Source organism: Heterocephalus glaber, unplaced genomic scaffold, assembly GCF_053883595.1.
Source record: "Heterocephalus glaber isolate CG9 unplaced genomic scaffold, H.glaber_assembly_v1.0 deba00001538, whole genome shotgun sequence".
In the NCBI taxonomy this organism is placed as follows: domain Eukaryota; kingdom Metazoa; phylum Chordata; class Mammalia; order Rodentia; family Bathyergidae; genus Heterocephalus; species Heterocephalus glaber.
Genome location: NW_028258333.1, coordinates 22,460,338 through 22,478,774, shown reverse-complemented (window position 1 = coordinate 22,478,774; position 18,437 = coordinate 22,460,338). Strand labels below are relative to the sequence as shown.

At 32.7% G+C, this 18,437-nt stretch overlaps 1 protein-coding gene across 4 annotated transcripts in view; it reads left to right on the top strand.

Annotated features, from left to right (window-relative positions):
* Lmbrd2 (LMBR1 domain containing 2) overlaps positions 1-16,263 on the top strand; it is a 44,530-nt gene extending 28,267 nt beyond the window's left edge. For all 4 annotated transcript variants that reach the window (XM_004848621.3, XM_004848620.3, XM_021261502.2 and 1 more), the window contains 7 exons: positions 1,194-1,299; positions 1,934-2,031; positions 3,018-3,121; positions 4,175-4,221; positions 5,860-5,965; positions 8,888-9,014; positions 9,917-16,263. In XM_004848621.3, coding sequence (XP_004848678.1) covers positions 1,194-1,299; positions 1,934-2,031; positions 3,018-3,121; positions 4,175-4,221; positions 5,860-5,965; positions 8,888-9,014; positions 9,917-9,977 — 649 coding nt within the window. In that variant the 3' untranslated portion in view covers positions 9,978-16,263. The remainder of the gene's footprint in view (positions 1-1,193; positions 1,300-1,933; positions 2,032-3,017; positions 3,122-4,174; positions 4,222-5,859; positions 5,966-8,887; positions 9,015-9,916) is intronic.
* The last annotated feature ends 2,174 nt before the right edge of the window (positions 16,264-18,437 follow it).

Below are 18,437 nucleotides of genomic sequence, written 5' to 3'. Positions count from 1 at the left end.
TTTTTTTTATTACCAGCCAAATCCTACTTGAAGTTTAAAGTTAAAATAAGTGTGCCAGGTTAGGAGACATACTTAAGAAAGACAAAGTGAGACCGAGTTTACCAATTCGAGATTCAGTTTATAGATGAGTAAATAGTAGAAACAATTGAAAGTTTAGAGACTGAATAAGTCTCTGCAGAATAATCTGAAGGTCAGTGGCCTCAAATTGTTTTAAGGAAAGCCAAGAAAACTGATTGGAATACTTTTTCTTGAGGAATTTAGAGAGAATTTAGAGATGGCTGTAGCTTGGGGTAGGTTGCACAATATTATTTACTCTTCAGTCAGTCCTATGGCGTATTTGTAAGGGCTAGACTCAGAGAGGTTCAGAGGAATTGATATCTCAAGCATTGTAAGGAGTTTCCTTTGCTTTACAAATAATTTTGGACTTACTGGAAGTTGCAAATATGCTACAAAGAGTCTATATATGCATCAAGCTTCTCCTATTGGTGATATCTTGTGTAGCTATTTCACAATATCAAAACCAGGAAATTTATATTAGAACTTTACTGTCAACCACACTGTAAGCCTTATTTCATTCTCATTTGTTTGTGCAGATTCCTGTAGCCACCACAACTGAAATGCAGAATTGTTTTTTTACCACAAAAGAAATTCCTCATATTACCTCTTTATATTCACATCTCATCATCCTTTCCACTCTCAGCTCTTCAATTCTAGTTTTATAAGATACCTTTTCTTTATCTGGACAAAAATGAACAATTTTTCATAGCTGAACCTGTCAGAATGATACATTTTGATACAACTTCAGGTCTTTTATGGACTGAGTTCCATTCACCTTGTGGATGTTACTGTCTTTGTCATACTGTGAGATGGATTGCACAGATGGTGGAATTGAGAAGGAGTATACGAAGTCCCTCCACAAATTATGCAGATAAAGCAGTGGCAGACATGACCATAGCAGGCAACCTGAGGCTGTAGTTTTGCTCTGTGGGCATTGATGCTTTAATGAGGGATGTATTTGTAGGACATTCTGCATGTCACCCAAATGAATAAGGGCAGTGCACATTAAGAATTCAAAATGTGTATTACACAGCTAGATGAAACTTATAGCTACAATGGTCTGAATACATTTCAGTATAATACAAAATGTATTCTGCATTATTTTTATATATTCTCTTTAAAATTATTTACCGTAGGTTATTTTGCCGTTTGACTCCTCCTTTATGTCTTAATTTCTTGGGTTTGACCCATATGGATTCTTCCATCTCTCACCAGAATACTCAACCAACTGCTTATACATCTGTAAGTATGATCAAAAAATGGAATTCTTTAGATTTGTTATATATATGAGATGTTGTTATTGTAAACTTTCTTTTAATGTTGGGAGAAGAGTTCTGTAACATTGTTGGACTCCTGTTACTGAAATTTTCTCTTAAAGGTTGTATATATAACTACTGATGACCTGATAAAAGAGATTTTGCTTCTCTTATAAAAAATGTTTCTTGGTTCATTAGGTTGTCTGAGTAATAGTAAAAGACCTAACTTACAACAATATATTATTATTATTATTATTATTATTATTTTTGGTACTGGGAATCGAACTCAGGACATTGCGCTTGTGAGGCAGGTGGCAGCACCACTGAGCTAAATCCCCGGCCCAGATTTAGAACAATATTAACTTTAATATTTATAGACTTTATATATAATTTTGGGTAGTATTTATAAGATACTAGTTTTCTATAGGAGATAAGTTTAATGGAAAGCAAACTTTAAAAAATCAGATCACTTATTGCTTTGTGTCTACTTTTTGAAAAGTTTAAAGTTTAATTTATTGATAAATAAATATAAATAGTTATGCACAAATTTCCTAATGATGAAAAGTAATGAAAAATATAGAACTATGCTGATATAACTTTTTTTGTTTTTTGCTCTTCAGATTATGGGTTCCATGAAAGTTTTATCCTTTATTGCAGATGGATTCTACATATATTATCCTATGTTAGTGGTAATTCTCTGCATTGCTACTTATTTTAGGTAAGGAATTTAACATTTTTCCTCATATCCTTAGTTGGATCTGGGTATCTTCATAAAACTCCTTGAAATATTTACTGGTTTTGTTTTAGATGTTGTTTATTTTGGCTTTGAGGAAACTAAGGATAGTTTGAAGAAACCACTTTAATGATCAAGTCATGTTCTCCGCTCTAAATATATTTTAATGAAAAGAGAAGTAGAGTTATTCTGCTACATGTAGGCTACAAAGTGATACAATTAGTTACACTGCGTTAACTCATAAGTCTTGGCCTTTGACAGTGACAGCCAGTGTAGCTTTAAAAACCCTTTCATTCCTAGCTTCTTTCTCGTAACTCATAATTTAAGTTTAGGGCTTTCCCCATAATCATTGCTGGGTTCCTAAATGCTTCAAATCATGGCCGTCACATTGAGAAAGGTGAGGAACAATTATAACTGAGGAGTACATCTAGGGCTGGAGGAGAAATTCTCCTCTAGTTTTGAAAAGTTCATGGGCTGCTTTTTTTTATGAGATTAGAGAAAATGATAGAATCTTGGTAGAGATTCAAGAGAAGTTAAAGGACAGGTGCACCTGTCTTTTAGCACCCTGACATGTAAAGGATCCTTACCTCTGTTTCTCTGCCCTCTCTCACCTCATAAGCGCCAAATATATCACTTCTTTAAGAATATTTTATTAATGTTAATGTTTGCTTTTCTTCTGTTATTTTTTACTTTTTATTTTTATGTGGTACTGGGGATTGAACTCAGGGCCTGACCTAGTTTACTTCCATAAGAAATCTATACCCTGTACTGTGAGAAGTGCTGGGTATAAGCTTCTCAGGAACAGAAATTAGTGCTTCTTAAAGAATGATAGATGCAATACTATGTAACTTGGCATGATAAATAATAATGAAGCATTGGCTTCTTTGGAGGTGACAGTGCTAAGGAACAGTTTATCTAAAGATTTACAATGGGAAATAATGCTTATTTTTTTGAATGTCTACTTTTATTAGTTTGGGAACCCGTTGTTTGAATCTGCTTGGTTTCCAGCAGTTTATGGGAGATAATGATATGACATCAGACTTAATTGATGAAGGAAAAGAACTAATCAAACGAGGTAAGATTTATCTTTTAAAGTAAGTGAAAAGAAAATGTTAAGTGCTAAGACAAAGTACAAGAATAATGTTTATATAATTTGTAAATAATATTTAATATATCTTAAGACATAAATTAATGCTGTTGTTTAGCTAAATATCTATGTACATCTTTTTTAGGAAAAATAAATAGTGTTTCATATAAGTGTTTCATTTTTCTTTAAGAAATTCTGAGGCTGGGGATTTAGCTCAGTGGTGTCGCGCCTGCCTCGCAAGCGCAAAGTCCTGAGTTTGATCCCTGGTACCGAAAAAAAAAGAAAAAGAAAAAGAAATTCTGCAGCATAAATTATAGTATGTCTGCAACTAAAAAAAAGCCTTTTATTGTCTTGGAGTTGTTTGCATGTTTGCTTTGAAACATATTTGCCAAGTTTTTATATAACTATAAAACTCATTAAAGAGTCATTAGTTTGATACTACATGGGAAATCATTCAATCCAAGGCTATTTCTCTTAAAATATGATTATTAATGTGAGAATGTGAGCACTATTAGAATATATAGCACTCTACTAGAATCTAATCATAAAATTGAATGTATTAACTTACTGATGTTCAAGCAATGGTAGAATGTAGGGGTAGGAGGGATTTGTCTTTAGGACATTGGTATTTAGACATTCTCTGAAATTACCAAGTACTCTTATGGCATTTCCCTACTCTCATTGAAGGTAGTGTCTAGTTGATACAGTAGTTTTGCTTGTTGCATTAATTAGACCTCATCTGGATAAGATTTTCACAAATAGCACTGATAAATTAGGAGATATTTAGAGGACAGCCAAAATTATAGTATATGCAGGGGGGAGTGTTAAAGTTTTATGTGTATATAATTTAAAGAGAGTTACAGGGGAAAGCACTCCTAAACAGAAGTAAAAAAGTATAAATTCGGTCTAAAAGAGCTAAAAAGAGTGGAAGTTACAGAGCAACAGATTTTAGGTCACCATGAGGAAAATATCTTACTTCAGTTACTCTATGTTTAATTAAACAATATTAAACCAAATTTGAGGTCATTTTTCTGTCTTTAGAGAAGAGAAAAAGGCAAAGGCAAGAAGAAGGTGAAAATCGAAGAAGAGTAAGTACAGCATTTATTAAATCACTTAAAAATAATAAGAGTTGGGCTGGAGATTTAGCTCAGTGGTTCCGGTGCCTGCCTCGCAAGTGCAAGGTCCCGAGTTTGATCCTTGGTACCAATAAAAGGAAATAATAATAATAATAATGAGTGTTTACTGATTTGGAGTAATTGGCTAAAGATAGAAAAACAGTGGGAAAATGACTTAGGATGTATTTGTAAAGGAAGGGGATTTTAGTACTTTCATATGCAAATGCTAGGTGTCCTGTCAAATTTGTTCCAAAAAATTGTTAGTAATAAACTACTTAATTTGTGCCCCCAGTCACAAGCAGTTTGTTGCCTAAGGTACGTGTTCAGTAAATATTTGTTGAATGAATGAATAAACTCATAAAGCCTTGCCTTTGAAATGGTTTTGATTACTTTAAAATTGTATGCTGTTTTGATAACATGGAATTAATTTTATTCCTCCTTAATTTTCCTTTAGTCCTCCATGTGGTAAGGCAAATTAACTTCCTCCTAGAGAGTGAAAAGGGAAAAAATGAGAAAACTTATTCACAATTACAACCAAATTCTAACACCTGGATGTATTTAACTGATAAAATGAAGGAAAAAAGGGAACTTGATAGTTGTCTGTATTATAGTATATGTCATGTAAAAGGAAGACTTGTTCTTTTTTTTTTTTTTTTAAAAAAGCTTTATTGAAATACAGTTGATTTTATGAAAAATGGCACATATATAGTATAAATGTTTTAGGAGTTGGACATGTAGATGTATACCATTTATTTCTTTTTTTAAGTTCTTGTTTTTTTCTTTTTTTTCTTTTTTGGAATTGAACTCAGGGCCTTGTGCTTGCCAGGCACATACTGTGGCACTAAGTATATCCCCAGCCCCGATACCATTTATTTCAAGATGGATAACTAGAATCAAAGAGTAGAAGTTAGTGGAGAAAGATTTCACCCTCTCTATGAATATTTCTAACTTCCACCATTTACCAAAATTGCAATATGCTGCTCAAATGTAGAAAACTGTTACCTAGTCAAAGAGCCAAAAACCATCTAGCATAGTTTAGAATGAGTCCCTGCATGGAAGATTAAATTAGGTGACTTCTAGTGGCCATTTCAATCTAAGAACTTAATGAGTACAATCTCATTAATGTGATTTTACTACATTTAAGATAATTCATAATTCTGTGTGAGTCATCATCTAGTTATGCTTTGTACAACTTTAATTGCACCATCAAAAATGACTTTTCAGGTTATTAGTATTGGTAGCTAATTTGAATGAAAGAAATTTTATAAATATTTTATAAGTCATTTGTGAATTTTCATGATTCTTACATGGTCAGGGTAACTTTGATGTAGTTGTAATGTCTTTAAATTTTAGGTAAAATAGCAATTTAACATAATCATAGCTAGCAAAAAAATCTATAAATGTCTTCATTGAAAATTAAAGCTTACGGAGTCTGATTTGAATGAATCATGTAAAAATAAAAACATTGGCCTATGATTTTTAAGGGCATTATGATATTTATGATACTAATGAATTTCTAATGAAAATAATTACTCTGCATATAGAATCGCTTGACACTGACCAATTATTTTTTATTCTTTTGTTACATATTCATTTATGTTTCCTTTTTAGGAATGGAAAGAACGTTATGGACACAATAGAGAAGATTCCACTAGGAATAGAAATGTTCATTCTGATCCAAAAGAGTCAAATTTCTCAGCTAGTAATACCACTTGGTGTAAGTACTTTATATTTTCTCATTTGCTTAGAATTTTTTTTTTATGTTTGCCTGCATAGTGATTGAGAATTAGGATACCAATGTGGAAATGCCTAGATTTTGTAAGAATTATAAACATATATCTTCAGGGACTTTACTTTCTTGTATTCCTTCATATGTACAAGGAAAGGGAATCACAAATATGCATTCTAATAGGGGAAGGAAAACATCAAATGAATAGTTGTAAGTATACTAACCCAAACAAGCGTTTATCCCAGGCATGTTCTAGGCAAGTATTTATTTCTACTATATACCTTGATGTTTTTCTGTACTTTTCTTTTGGTAGATACTGGTTATTCAGTCATTTTTATAATAATTTATTGACTGACCATATATGTCAGATACTTTTCCATGTTTACAATTATACTGAGAAGATAAATTTCTTGTCTGTGAGGTGCTCACATTTTAGAGAGGGACTGATATTAAGCAGAAACTATCCGTAGTAGTGTGGGTTAGGAAATTTCCCAAAGCACTGACCCTTCACTGCCATGAAGCAGAGAAGCCATTTGTCTCTAGGAAGGTGCCAAAAAGCCTGTTTGCCTAGAACCTGGCACTGTGTAGAAGGCTAAGTTTGTATGTCTCCGGGAGAGATATAATGATACTGAGAGCGTCTCACCACCGAGGCTTCAGTGTACAGGAGCCTGCATAAGATTGAGGATGAAACAGGAAATCTGAGCTCTCCTTTCAGCCAATGATAAGTTTTGTAGAACAGTAGTCTACTGATGCAGAAGTAGAAACATACTCCCCACTCCCCAACCCGTTGGATAGGCATACAGTGACTGCTAAAATCCAAGTGGAAACAATTGATGCTTGAAGAGAGAGAACCATTTGACAATTGAAGCTCTACGAAATCTAAAATAATGATAGTCCATTCTGGAGAAATGTGCAATCTATGGGGACTTAAGGGAATTAAAGCAACAGCAAAGTCCAAACCCAGATTAAATACAAATTACAAATAGGTTAATTTCAGCCCTCAACACTGATTACCTAATAGAAGAGGTATGCCCATCTTGGGCATAATTGTTATTTATCTTAATTTCTCCTGTCTTTTGCAGAAAATGTCTGACATTTAATCAGAACACTCAAGAAAGTAGGAAAGAATGAGCCATCTTTAAATAGAGCTGTTAACATATTAGACCTAGAAGTGACCAAATATTGGAATTGTCAAACAGTACAGTGAATAAAATAATGAATTAGTATGTGAAAAGATCTAATGGAAAGCTTGGACAAGGTACATGAACAGATGGGGGAATATCATCAGAGAGATAGAAACTACAAAAGAGTAAATGGAAATGTTAGAAATATTTTAATGACAGATTATTTAGTGTAGTATTTAATCTACACTAAAGGAAGAAAAAGTGTCTGTCTTTGGAAAAGATTGTCCAATAAATAAATATTTCTGTGGTAAAGAAATAGTTTAGTACTGAGGAATGAATGATATTTAGCAAGGTGAAGTTTTTAATGAGAAGGAAGAGTGAATGAGTACAGGACATAGTGACATGAGAGAACCTTTGGAGAAATAACACATTTTTCTCTGATTAATGTCTTAAGTACAAGAGGCTGATAAGAGAGGAAGTCACATAGATGGTTGGGCAGCAGACATTGTTATGCTCAAAAGGCTGGATATTATCTTGAACAAGATTTTAATCTGAGAAGAAACATAATAAGATATTTGGTTTAGAAAAATGAATTGGATGACACTATAAGCATGATTTTTCAGAGAAGTGACACAAACTATGAGTCTGTTTTGATAAAGCAGTCGAGAAATGATGAAGGTCTAAAATAAGACTGATCCCAGAGGTGAAAAGGATTTATTTGAAATATTTAGAGTAAAATAAATAGTGGACAGCTAAAGCTTTAGTTAAAGCTGTGAAATAGGATTCTATAAAGGCATTTGGATGCTTACCATAAAGTTTACAGCATGGAAACACCCAGTGGTATGGGAGAATGGTTAATAGAAGAGGAAGCACAAAGGTTTAGATGATGAGTTAGTGAGAACCTAGAATGTGGTAGTTCACTGCTATTGGTTGATTGAATGAAAAAAAGGTTAATAGAACAATGAAAAGGCTTGCATTTAGGGCAGAGTCCAAGATGACAAAAATGTAAGGTATGGATAGGTTGCTTTAAGTTTTCAAAACGAACTGTATCCTAAAGTTGTTTGGAAGTTACTTGGACTGTTCCAATAACATCATGAGAATTTAAGTTGTTTATAAAGAAATCTTCATCCATGGAAAAAAACCAGAGCTCTCAGATATGTAGTGCCCAGGGTGGCAATCATTAGTTGCATGTGACTATTGAGTACTTACTTGCAGTGTGGCTAGTGCCCCGTGTTATTGTGTTAAAATTAATTATACTGAAGTTAATTTAACCTGTGTCTTTTACTTTTTCATGTAGCTACTACAAAATTTCAAAATAAATATGGGAGTTACATTTTATATATGTTGACTAGTGCTACTTTTGCTTCATGAGAAAAAACACTGAGGCCTTTCTTCAAGAGCTTTGGTTGATTACCCCTTTTAGTCCTAGCCAACAATGAGTGCCGCTGTTACCAATTGAAAGTTGATTTGATAATGAACAACTTCACCTTTATGATACCATAGTTAAATATTCTAATTCATATTGTCTGTCTACTGTATCTGCTTCTGAGCTTAGACAGCTACAAGCCTGAAGAAATTTTCCTTATTTTCTATTCTACTGTTTATAATTTTAATCAGACTTTAAAGGAACTGTGTAGTTATCTTTTCTTATATTTTTTTTCTTCACAATCGAAATTCACATCCTTTATAATCTTGATTTTTCTTCCTGTGAACCCATATATTGTGACTTATAAATGAAAAGACAATAAGGAAATAGACATTTCTCTTTTTCTCTCCTTTTGAACAGCATCCAAATATACCAGGGCTAATAATAGGACTGAAAGGGACCGAATAGAACTTCTCCAAGATGCAGAACCTTTGGATTTTAATGCAGAAACATTCAATGATGATCCTCTTGAATCTGAATCAGGAAGGTAAGTTCTGATTATGTCATTTTGACTCTAGCGTTCCTCTGAAATTTTAATAACATATTGACAAGATTGGAAACAAGTCATAGGTGAACATAAGAAAAATGTCCATCTTTACTACTAATAAAAAACATACTGGTATGTTTGATATTATTTTATGCCCTCTAATATTTTTATATTTAAAAACTTATACCACTCAGTGGTAATTAAAATAGGTATCTTCATATTATATATAATAAAGAATTGAAATTATATATATATGTATACATATACACACATATGCCTATTTCTGGCAATTCTATTTATGAAGTTTATTATATTTAACAAACAGCTGCATAACTATATCTTGACAGGAGACACACTTCTAAGTTCTTTAACAATATTTTATTTTATGGTTACAAATCCAATTGGATTTATATCCAGAGAGGCTTGGTAATTTGCCTACAGGTACTTCTAAATGGCAAGTCAAGCATTCAGACTCCACTATTCTTAATACAAAGGCCGTGCTTTTAGCAACTAGGCTATAAGGAAATAATTAAACAAAAGCAAATATCAGATGCACGCAGATGTTGCTGTATTATTGCCTATAAGAAAAACCTAGAATCTTCTATTTATATTCAGCAATTGAGAGTGGTTATTAAACTGATTAAATTTCCTGGATATGTCTTACATACCCCCATTTTAAAAAAATATCCCTTACTCTGTCATGTATGTGTTATAGACTCTAAAAGAATTGCTGGTGGATTTATAATTAAGTTCTTTTTGATAATATAGTTGGAAGGTAAGTTTCTGCTTTTAGCTACTGATTGATGTTTACAGAGCTTACAAATTATGTAGTTACTTCCTTTTAAGGTGTCCTCTCTATTATTTTTGATGCCTCAGATCATTTCTTTATGTTTACGTTTTAGGTATCAGCCTGGAGGACGATATCTCTCAATGTCTTCCAGTATAATATTTGAAGATATCTAAAGTCTCAAAAAGTTTATGAAACAACTAAACAAGGTCAACACATCACATCAGTTCAGTTTTTATGCACATCTATGTGCCCCAGAATTTCTTGCCTACTCTCAATAAAAATGTCAGTATAACAAAAAAGGCACCATGAGTTAATTACAGCTTAGTTTATTAAACAGTATTTTATTTTCTAATAAGATTTATTACACACCATTCCCTAAGTGTCTGCCTTCTAAGTACAGTTACAGTGGAAGGATTTCATTCATGATAAAGATCAGTGTATGTTGAGAACATATACTTTAGTTTCATGTGAATTTTTTTCAGGAGAGTTATTTAAAGGTTCAAGGAAGTTCATAAGTCATAGGTTCATAAGTCATACTAAATATCATACATTTTATTACTGTGATTTACAGTTTTGCTGTTTCTAAAAAATATGTTCAACCTATATTTCCCAAAGAAATATAAGCGAATGGAGACCTCAAATAATAACCATATTCACAAAACCCTGTCTTAAAACAAAACTTACTAGACATATCTGAATGTAAAAAGTTCTTTTTCAAATCTGTATGCAAATTTGTGGGGTATTTTGCATGAATAATTAGGATTATATTTCAACTAATAGTGTTAATGTCTTTAGCATGTATATGCTGATCAGATTTTTTCAATCTTTTTAGTAACTGGATTTAAAAAATGCTGTGGTATTGCTTTAAAAAAGATTTTCATTTCAGAGGGAAATAATCACTTTCAGCATTTAGCATATTGTTTTTTTTTAGCATATTGATTTAAGTATTGATCATTCCATTCAAGGGAAAATCTTAAATATTAATGATAAATAGATTTTTTCATAGCCAAAGAGTTCTGCAGAATTGTCCTTTTAAAGGTTCTTGTTTACACTTTTTGAAAAGAAAATGTGGCTATTCAAAGATAAAACATGTCTATTTACTACTCAAATTGTGCTTTATAGAAAATAGAAAACTGTATGAGAACAGAAATGTATAATAATAACTTGTTGGTTAAATGTGCTTATTATTTCAACTTGATTGTTTTAATCTTTGTGCTTAAGCCACAGTTAGGTATTACATTTTAAAGCACCAGTATTTTACTGTACAGTAAACGTGGCAAAATGCAACATGCTTACAGTTTTTTGTGGCTTTGAAAATATTGATAACTATTGTAGAATCAGTGCTACATTGGGTGACCATACTAGAGCTTGCCTCTCATTTTTTCTTTCTTGGTGGTACTGGGAATTGAACTCCGGGCCTTCAAACTGAGCTACATCCCAGGCCCTGTTTTGTTTTGTTTTGTTTTGTTTTGTTTTGTTTTGTTTTGTTTTGTTTTGTTTTTTTTTGTGATAGTCTCATGAAGTCATGAAGTGGGCTTGAACTTGTGATCCTCCTGTTTCAGCCTCTAAGAATGCTGGGATTACAAATGTAAGCCACTATACCTTGCTGCTCATTCTCAGTTTAACACTTACTATCCCTGTAATTATTACTAGTGCTCATTTTCCATTTCAAGTATCTCCATTTGAAGATGTAGTCTAGGATTATCCTAATGATATGATTATATGTTTCTTGAAGAAAAATTTTCTGAGTCATAAATTTAAAAATTTTACTTTCTCTTTAACGAGTGTTATCATGTAAATTTTTAAAAACATAGTTCTATGCAAGTACTAAATATTTTTGTTGTTGTTGTTGTGGTGCTGAAGATAAAATCCAAGACCTTGCGTATGCTAGCAAGTGCACTACTACTGAGCTAAACCCACAGCCCCTATCTGTTTTTTGATCTTTGAGTTTTAATGATCTTTGAGATTATATCCCCTTTAAAATAATTGTTAATGGATAGATGTATTCTCATTTGAAGATCATATAGCCTGTTCATTTGAGGACACACATATAGCCTTTTATTGCCAAGTCTGGTCAGAGAGCAATAGGCCAGGAGAAGTGATAATTTAGTATTGTTTGTAATTTCATGATTGACTCTGAATACTTTGGGCAAACCATGTAACCTTTCAGTGCCTCAGTTTCCTCATTTGCAAAATGAAGAAGATACTTGCTATTTCCCTACTGATCCACCTCGCAAAACTATTGTGAGGGAGTTGAACTGAGGTTTATGTGTAGGAGTTTAGACAGAAGAAAGGTCACCCGTGCTATGTCCCCTAGTGGGGACCTGAAGGTGTTGGGTGGGAAAATGATCTTTCCAGAAAGGGGTCCAGTTTCTTGTGGTCACAGAGAAGCTTACAAATTCTCAAAGCAAAAACTCTTCCTGAATTAATTCATCAAAAGTCCTGTGAAAATCTTTTTTAGTAATTGGTCTAGTATTTGGGTTTACTTTGGAATATTTTTCTTAAGAATAATGTGTCTCATCCAGTTTTGTCATGAAACTTAGATGCTATTGTAAAAAAAGCAGAAAAAGAAAGAGATTTTCCAGTTACTTTAATAACTAACTTTTATAGTGCCATAGGTGAAAATTGATAGGATGTATAAAGGAATGTTACTCTTTCCTTTAGTATTAATTTGTTTATGGTTACAATAATTGAAGCACATGTATGTTTATGTTACAGATATTATAGATTCCCTTTGACTTTTGAGTTATTTCCAAAATAATTTTTGGTTAGTTCTGTGATCCCAAGTCTTCAAATTTTAAAGCAGTTTGTCTTATAGAATTTTATATGCAACTACATAGGAAAGTTACTTTGCTGGATAAATTTGAGTTTGAAAGGCATTGATTTAACCCCTGAAGATTAAGAGTTTATTTCTAGGGAACTAAGTTAATATTTGTTAAACCTTATGTAAAAAACTGTATATAAACAAAAAGTTTTCTATTTTGAGAAGCTTATTAACATGTAATGACATCAATTGTAAAATATTACTACTAAATTCATATACTTTATGTGCAAAGCGCATTTCTTAAAGACTATTTCTGGTAATTACTTTTTGATCTCTTTCTTACATGATAATGAGTATCTGATTAGAGTTTTCTAAATTATTTTTCTAAATAGTTGTTAAGCAAGGAATTCAGTAAGCTAGTGATTCAGAATAACCATTGCAGAAAGTAATACTGACCTATAAATTTCATGAATCACTTGTAAATTGCTAGTTAATTTTTTAATGACACAAATAACTTACAATCAATAGAACATTTTTGGTCAAAAACTTTTTTTTGGTTCAGTACTGAGGATTGAACCTAGGGCCCTTGCACTGAGATACATCCCATCCCTTTAAAAATGTTTTTCCTTTAAGACAGTATCTCACCAAGTTGCTAAGTTGCCTGGGCTGGGTTTGAACTTACAGTCCACCTATCTCAGCCTCCCCAAATGCCACTATGTCTAGCTTAAAAAACATTCTTAAGAAATAAAATATATATCTAATTATTAAAAATTAGCTCTCTTCCAGATGAATAGAGGGGCTTTCGAATAATTTCATGGTACAAAAGGCCCTCTTTTTACAAAAGTGGAAGAAACTAAATCAAAGGATTACCTTTCCTTTTATAAAGACTGGATCAGAATTTCAACAATGCAAAAATTCGAAGAGTAATGCTGTTATTTGATTTGTTTTTTGCCTCGACTATTCATTTAAATTATCAATCCTGAAATTTAAGCAGAATATGTACCTAAGTTAAATGTGGGTAGGAATGTCAACCTATATGCTTTTAAAAAGTGTGTTTTAGCATGTTAATGAAGGAATTTCATTTATGTTCAATAGCAGACTTCATTTTCAATATGTTTAATAGTTTTAAGGAATGTTCTTGGTGGCGTATTGATTACCATAGTAAAGGAAAAATACATTCTCTGTATTACAATGCACACTGTTCAGTAAGATAAATTTTATACTTGTGATTTGAGTGGGCTAAGCCTGAAAATCAGAAGGATAACAGTATATTTGCACTAAAAGACATGTTCCTGAGAAACCTTAGCATACTCAAACTATACTAGATTGTACTAAATGTTAAGAAGTAAATGGATTTAAGGTTTTGTCTTTCTTTTCTGCTGCTTTTGTCACTTCTTCCTTTCTTATGCCTTCCTTTCTGAGACCTCTCTTTATCATATGGCTTTCAAAGTGCTAATAGATTTTTCTTCTGTTTTGCATGTACAGTTGTTTTTGATGGGTAGTACATTCAAAAGGAACTACATCTGACTATAAATCCCACTACTAGTAATAGTAGTAATGTATGTACTTAATGTAAAGTAGTGAAACAGATTGTGCTAGACAACCAAACCACATCTGAAGGTAAATGAAGTATGCTGGGTTAGTATGTTGTTACTTGGGTCACTAAGGAGGGCACGTCAATGAAATAATTATTTCAATGTAATGTTTTCCCTTAAAAATATATTCCCCCAAAAGGGACAAAAACATATCCCAAACATTTAGACCCTTGAGACCCCTTTTTTCATAAAAGGAATTCATAAATAATAATATATTATTAAAAATTCCCTTAGGAGTGTTGAAACAATATAAGAGGATTACAGGAGGTTTTCTGAAATATGAATACCTCTCTGTGTAGGTGTGCTTTCAACTCAGTGACTTTTTCCTCCCCAGAGACTTGAGATACCAGGCCAAGTTACCCTTTCCAAGCTCCTAGAGACCAGACCCTATGAGTCATCAGCCCCAGTAGCTACCCCCTTCTCATTGGACAGGGACTATGTCTTACCTCTAATTCCTTCCATGCCATGCCTGGTTTAACTAAAACTTTATTTTTATTTTCAAAGATTTGATCATTGAGGTCAGCTGAGGCTTTGCTATAATTTTTAAATCAGTCTTTCTTTCCTCTCCCTCCCTTCCCCTCTCTTGCTTTCCCCTCCCTTTCTGCCCCCTCCTTTCTTCAGCTCCCTGCTTACTCCCTTCCTCTCCCCTCCCCTTTCTTTTCTTGACAAGGTCTCCTTATTTTGCCCAGGCTAGTCTGAATTTAAGGGTTCAAGTGACCCTTCTGCTTCACCTTCTTGAGTAGCTGGGACTAGAGGTTTGCATCTGGCTATTACGTTTCTTAATAAAGCAAGACTACTGGTACATTTCTCTTGTCATAGGTATCCTAAAATCTATTTGTTTTTGATTAACTTTTCCCCCCAAGGATAACCTTTTCTTTTGTGGTTATCTTGATCTCAGAGTATTTTGAAAAAGGAAAATTTTACTGTTCAAAAGAGTAGAAAGAGCGTCTTACCATGGCAGACATATGTAAAGTCATAATTTGTTAAACTGTACAACACCATTTAAAGTTGACATTATTAATAAGTCTTGTCAACCTACCCAGAGCTGTATTTATCAAAACAATGCTGGCTAACATCTTCCCTGCCTACTACACCAAGTTGTAGGGGAGAGACTGTGTATTTTTTTTTAAGCAATCCAATGGATTTGTTTTTGTCCATATTTTGAAACCAACTAGAAGAATTTTTCTCATTTTAGAAGGTAGAGACTATGTAGACCTGTCTTTTGAATTATTGTACTCTAATATATATTTATAAATTATAGCATTGAAAAATACAAAAGAACTCTAATATTGATGTTATTACTTCCTGCTATTTAATTTTTTTGTTTTTTGTAACTAATTGTTATATTGCTTTTACAGTTTTAAATTTTTTCTCAAATAAGTTTTTTTTTTTGTATGGAGGATGGAACTCAGGACCTTGCACTTGCGAGGCAGGTGGCGGCACTACTGAGCTAAATCCCTGGCCCTCAAATAAGTTCTGACCAGGTCTTAGGAAAAATATTCTAAAGTTCAGTAGTCTAACATGAATTTGAAACACTCCTATATCATATGTGTGTGTATATATATATATATATTTCTTTTTTTAACCCAAGCAACTTATACCAAAAGGCTAACCTCTGTGTTGCATTAATAAAGTGCTTCTTGTTTTCCCTTCTTCTAATTCAGTTGATGAGGTGAAATAGAAGATAATTTTTTTCAAATGTGCAGCTGATCATAGTTTTACAAAATGTTAACAATGTTCATTTTTAGTGCATGATGCCAAATTTATCTTTAATCAGCCATTATTACCTGATCTGACAAATGTTTTCCTATCTGACCAATGGGTTGTAGGTTTAACTTTTTCTCTGCACATTCTCACCACACCTTCAAATATGTATTTGTAAATAGCTGCAAAGTGCTACCTAGAAGTAAGTTAGCATTTTTGACCTTATCTATGCATAATTGTTTCTCAGTTTGATTTTGACAAACTTGTTGATATGCAGTTTCTTTGTAGTATTGTAATTTATTGTGATGTAATGAATCTTTTGAAATGTTTATATGATTAGTTGTTAAAATATAGAAAATTATGTAGCTTTGCATGAAATAAACTACATTTCTATAAGTTATGAAGAATTTTGCTAATTATTTATACATTTCATTTGAGATAAACTCTTAAGTAGATTTGAGCATTCTTTTTCCTTAAAAGTTTATTAGCAAACCTTACAAAAGAAATGTTTAAGAGAAATAATTAAATACGTGTGAAAAAATATGTTTTAGATGCCACAATTACTTTATTTCTGCTTGTAGTTGAAATAAAAGTAATTATGAAAATTAGTGTAGAAACCAATAAAATTGAAAATAGGAAAACAATAGAAAAATTTAACAAATCCAAAAGGTGACTCTTTTAAGATGAATAAAGTGATAGAATTCTTTTTTTTTTTTGGTACCAGGAATCAAACTCAGGTCCTTGCGCTTGCGCAGAAGGCCGCAAAACCACTGAGCTAAATCCCCAGCCCAAAGTGATAGAATTCTAACTAGCCTTACCAAGAAACACGAAGCAAATTGCTTTCCTAGATGCCTGAAATAAACAATTGAAAATTTAAATTTACAATAACATTTATATAAGTGCTCCAAAAATGCTAGGTAAATTTAACAAAGTTGGTACAAGATCCATATGAGGAAAACTACAAAACTCGATGCAAAATCAGAAAGCTAAATAAATGGATACTCCATACTCATGAGAACACTCAATATTGTGAAGATACAATTTCTTCCTAACTTCATCTATAGATACAATTCAATCCAATCCCAAAATTCTAGTAAGTTGTTTTGCACCTATTGACAAACTGATTCTCAAGTTTATATATGGAAATAAAAAACCCAGAAAAGCTAACTATAAAGATTCAGTAATTAAGACATTATGGTATGAAGAATAGATAGATAAATAGAACAAAATATCCCAGGGATGGATCCATACAAATATATTCAGTTGATATCTGACAAAGGAACAAAGGCAATTCAATGGACAAGAGTCTTTTCAACAAATGTACTGGAACAACTGAATATCTACATGCAAAAAATGTGTGCACTGATCTTAGTGCTTTCACAAAAATTAACTCAAAATTGGGCATAGACCTAAAAGTTAAATTCAAAACTACAAAATGTCTAGACTACAACACAGGAAAGAATCCAGGCGATCTTGGGTTTGTCTATGAATGTTTAGATACAACACTAAAATCATAGTCCACTGATGAAAACTTTGAAAGTTGGACTTCATTAAAATTAAAACTTCACTCTGAGCAAGGCACCATAAGAGAATGAAAAGACAAGCCAGAGACTGGAAGAAAAATATTTGCAAAAGACATCTGATAAAGAATTTATAACCCAAATATGTAAAAAAACCCCACCATCTACTAAAAAAAAGACTTGAAAATAAGGCTAGACATGGTGATGTATGCCTGCAATTCCGGGTAATCAGGAGGCTGAGGCAGGAGGGTTGCCAAGTTTAAGGCTAGCCTGGGCAACTTATTGACACTGTCTCTTAAAAATGAAAAAGGGCTAGGAATGTAGCTGAGTGGTAGAGTGTTTACTTAGTGTATTGTTTAGGGTTCTAGAAGAAAAGAATCAGTAGACTGTTTTAGATAGATTTACAGAATCAGAAGCAGGAGAGTCTACAATGGCTGTCTGCATTCTGGACAATCAGAAGATCCAGTAGCTGCTCATCTGAGAAGGTCTCAAAAAGGGGAAGGAACTGCAGAACAAAAAGGTCAAGGATTCACCACTAGTCTGAGACTGAAAGACTCAAATCCTCTGGGTTATTCAACAGATAAATTACAAAGTAAAGGGATGGAGGGAGGTAGGATTTGTAGATTAAAAAAGACAACATCCATAAATTTAAGTGAACAAGACTAAGCAACAGTGTATCAGGATGCACATTTGAGAAGTGCTGCAATAAGGTATACAGATCAATTTGTAAAATTTTAACTAACTTTGAATTCATTGGATAAATCCAAGTTTCTCAATGAGACCTATCCCAACTACATTTTTTAATATTAGAAACTTAAGTATCCATTAAACCCACTCATTGCTTCAGCATTCTCATCCCTCTTACTTAACTGGACTAATTCTTTTATTTCCATATACTTTCATTTTCTAGCACACTATATATTTTATTCATTATGCCTCCTTGTTTGTGCACTGTCCCCCAAATGTAAACTTTATGAGTGTGTTCTCTTTCACTAATGTATTTTAAATATTAGAATGGTACCCATTCATGTGATATTTGTTGAAGGAATG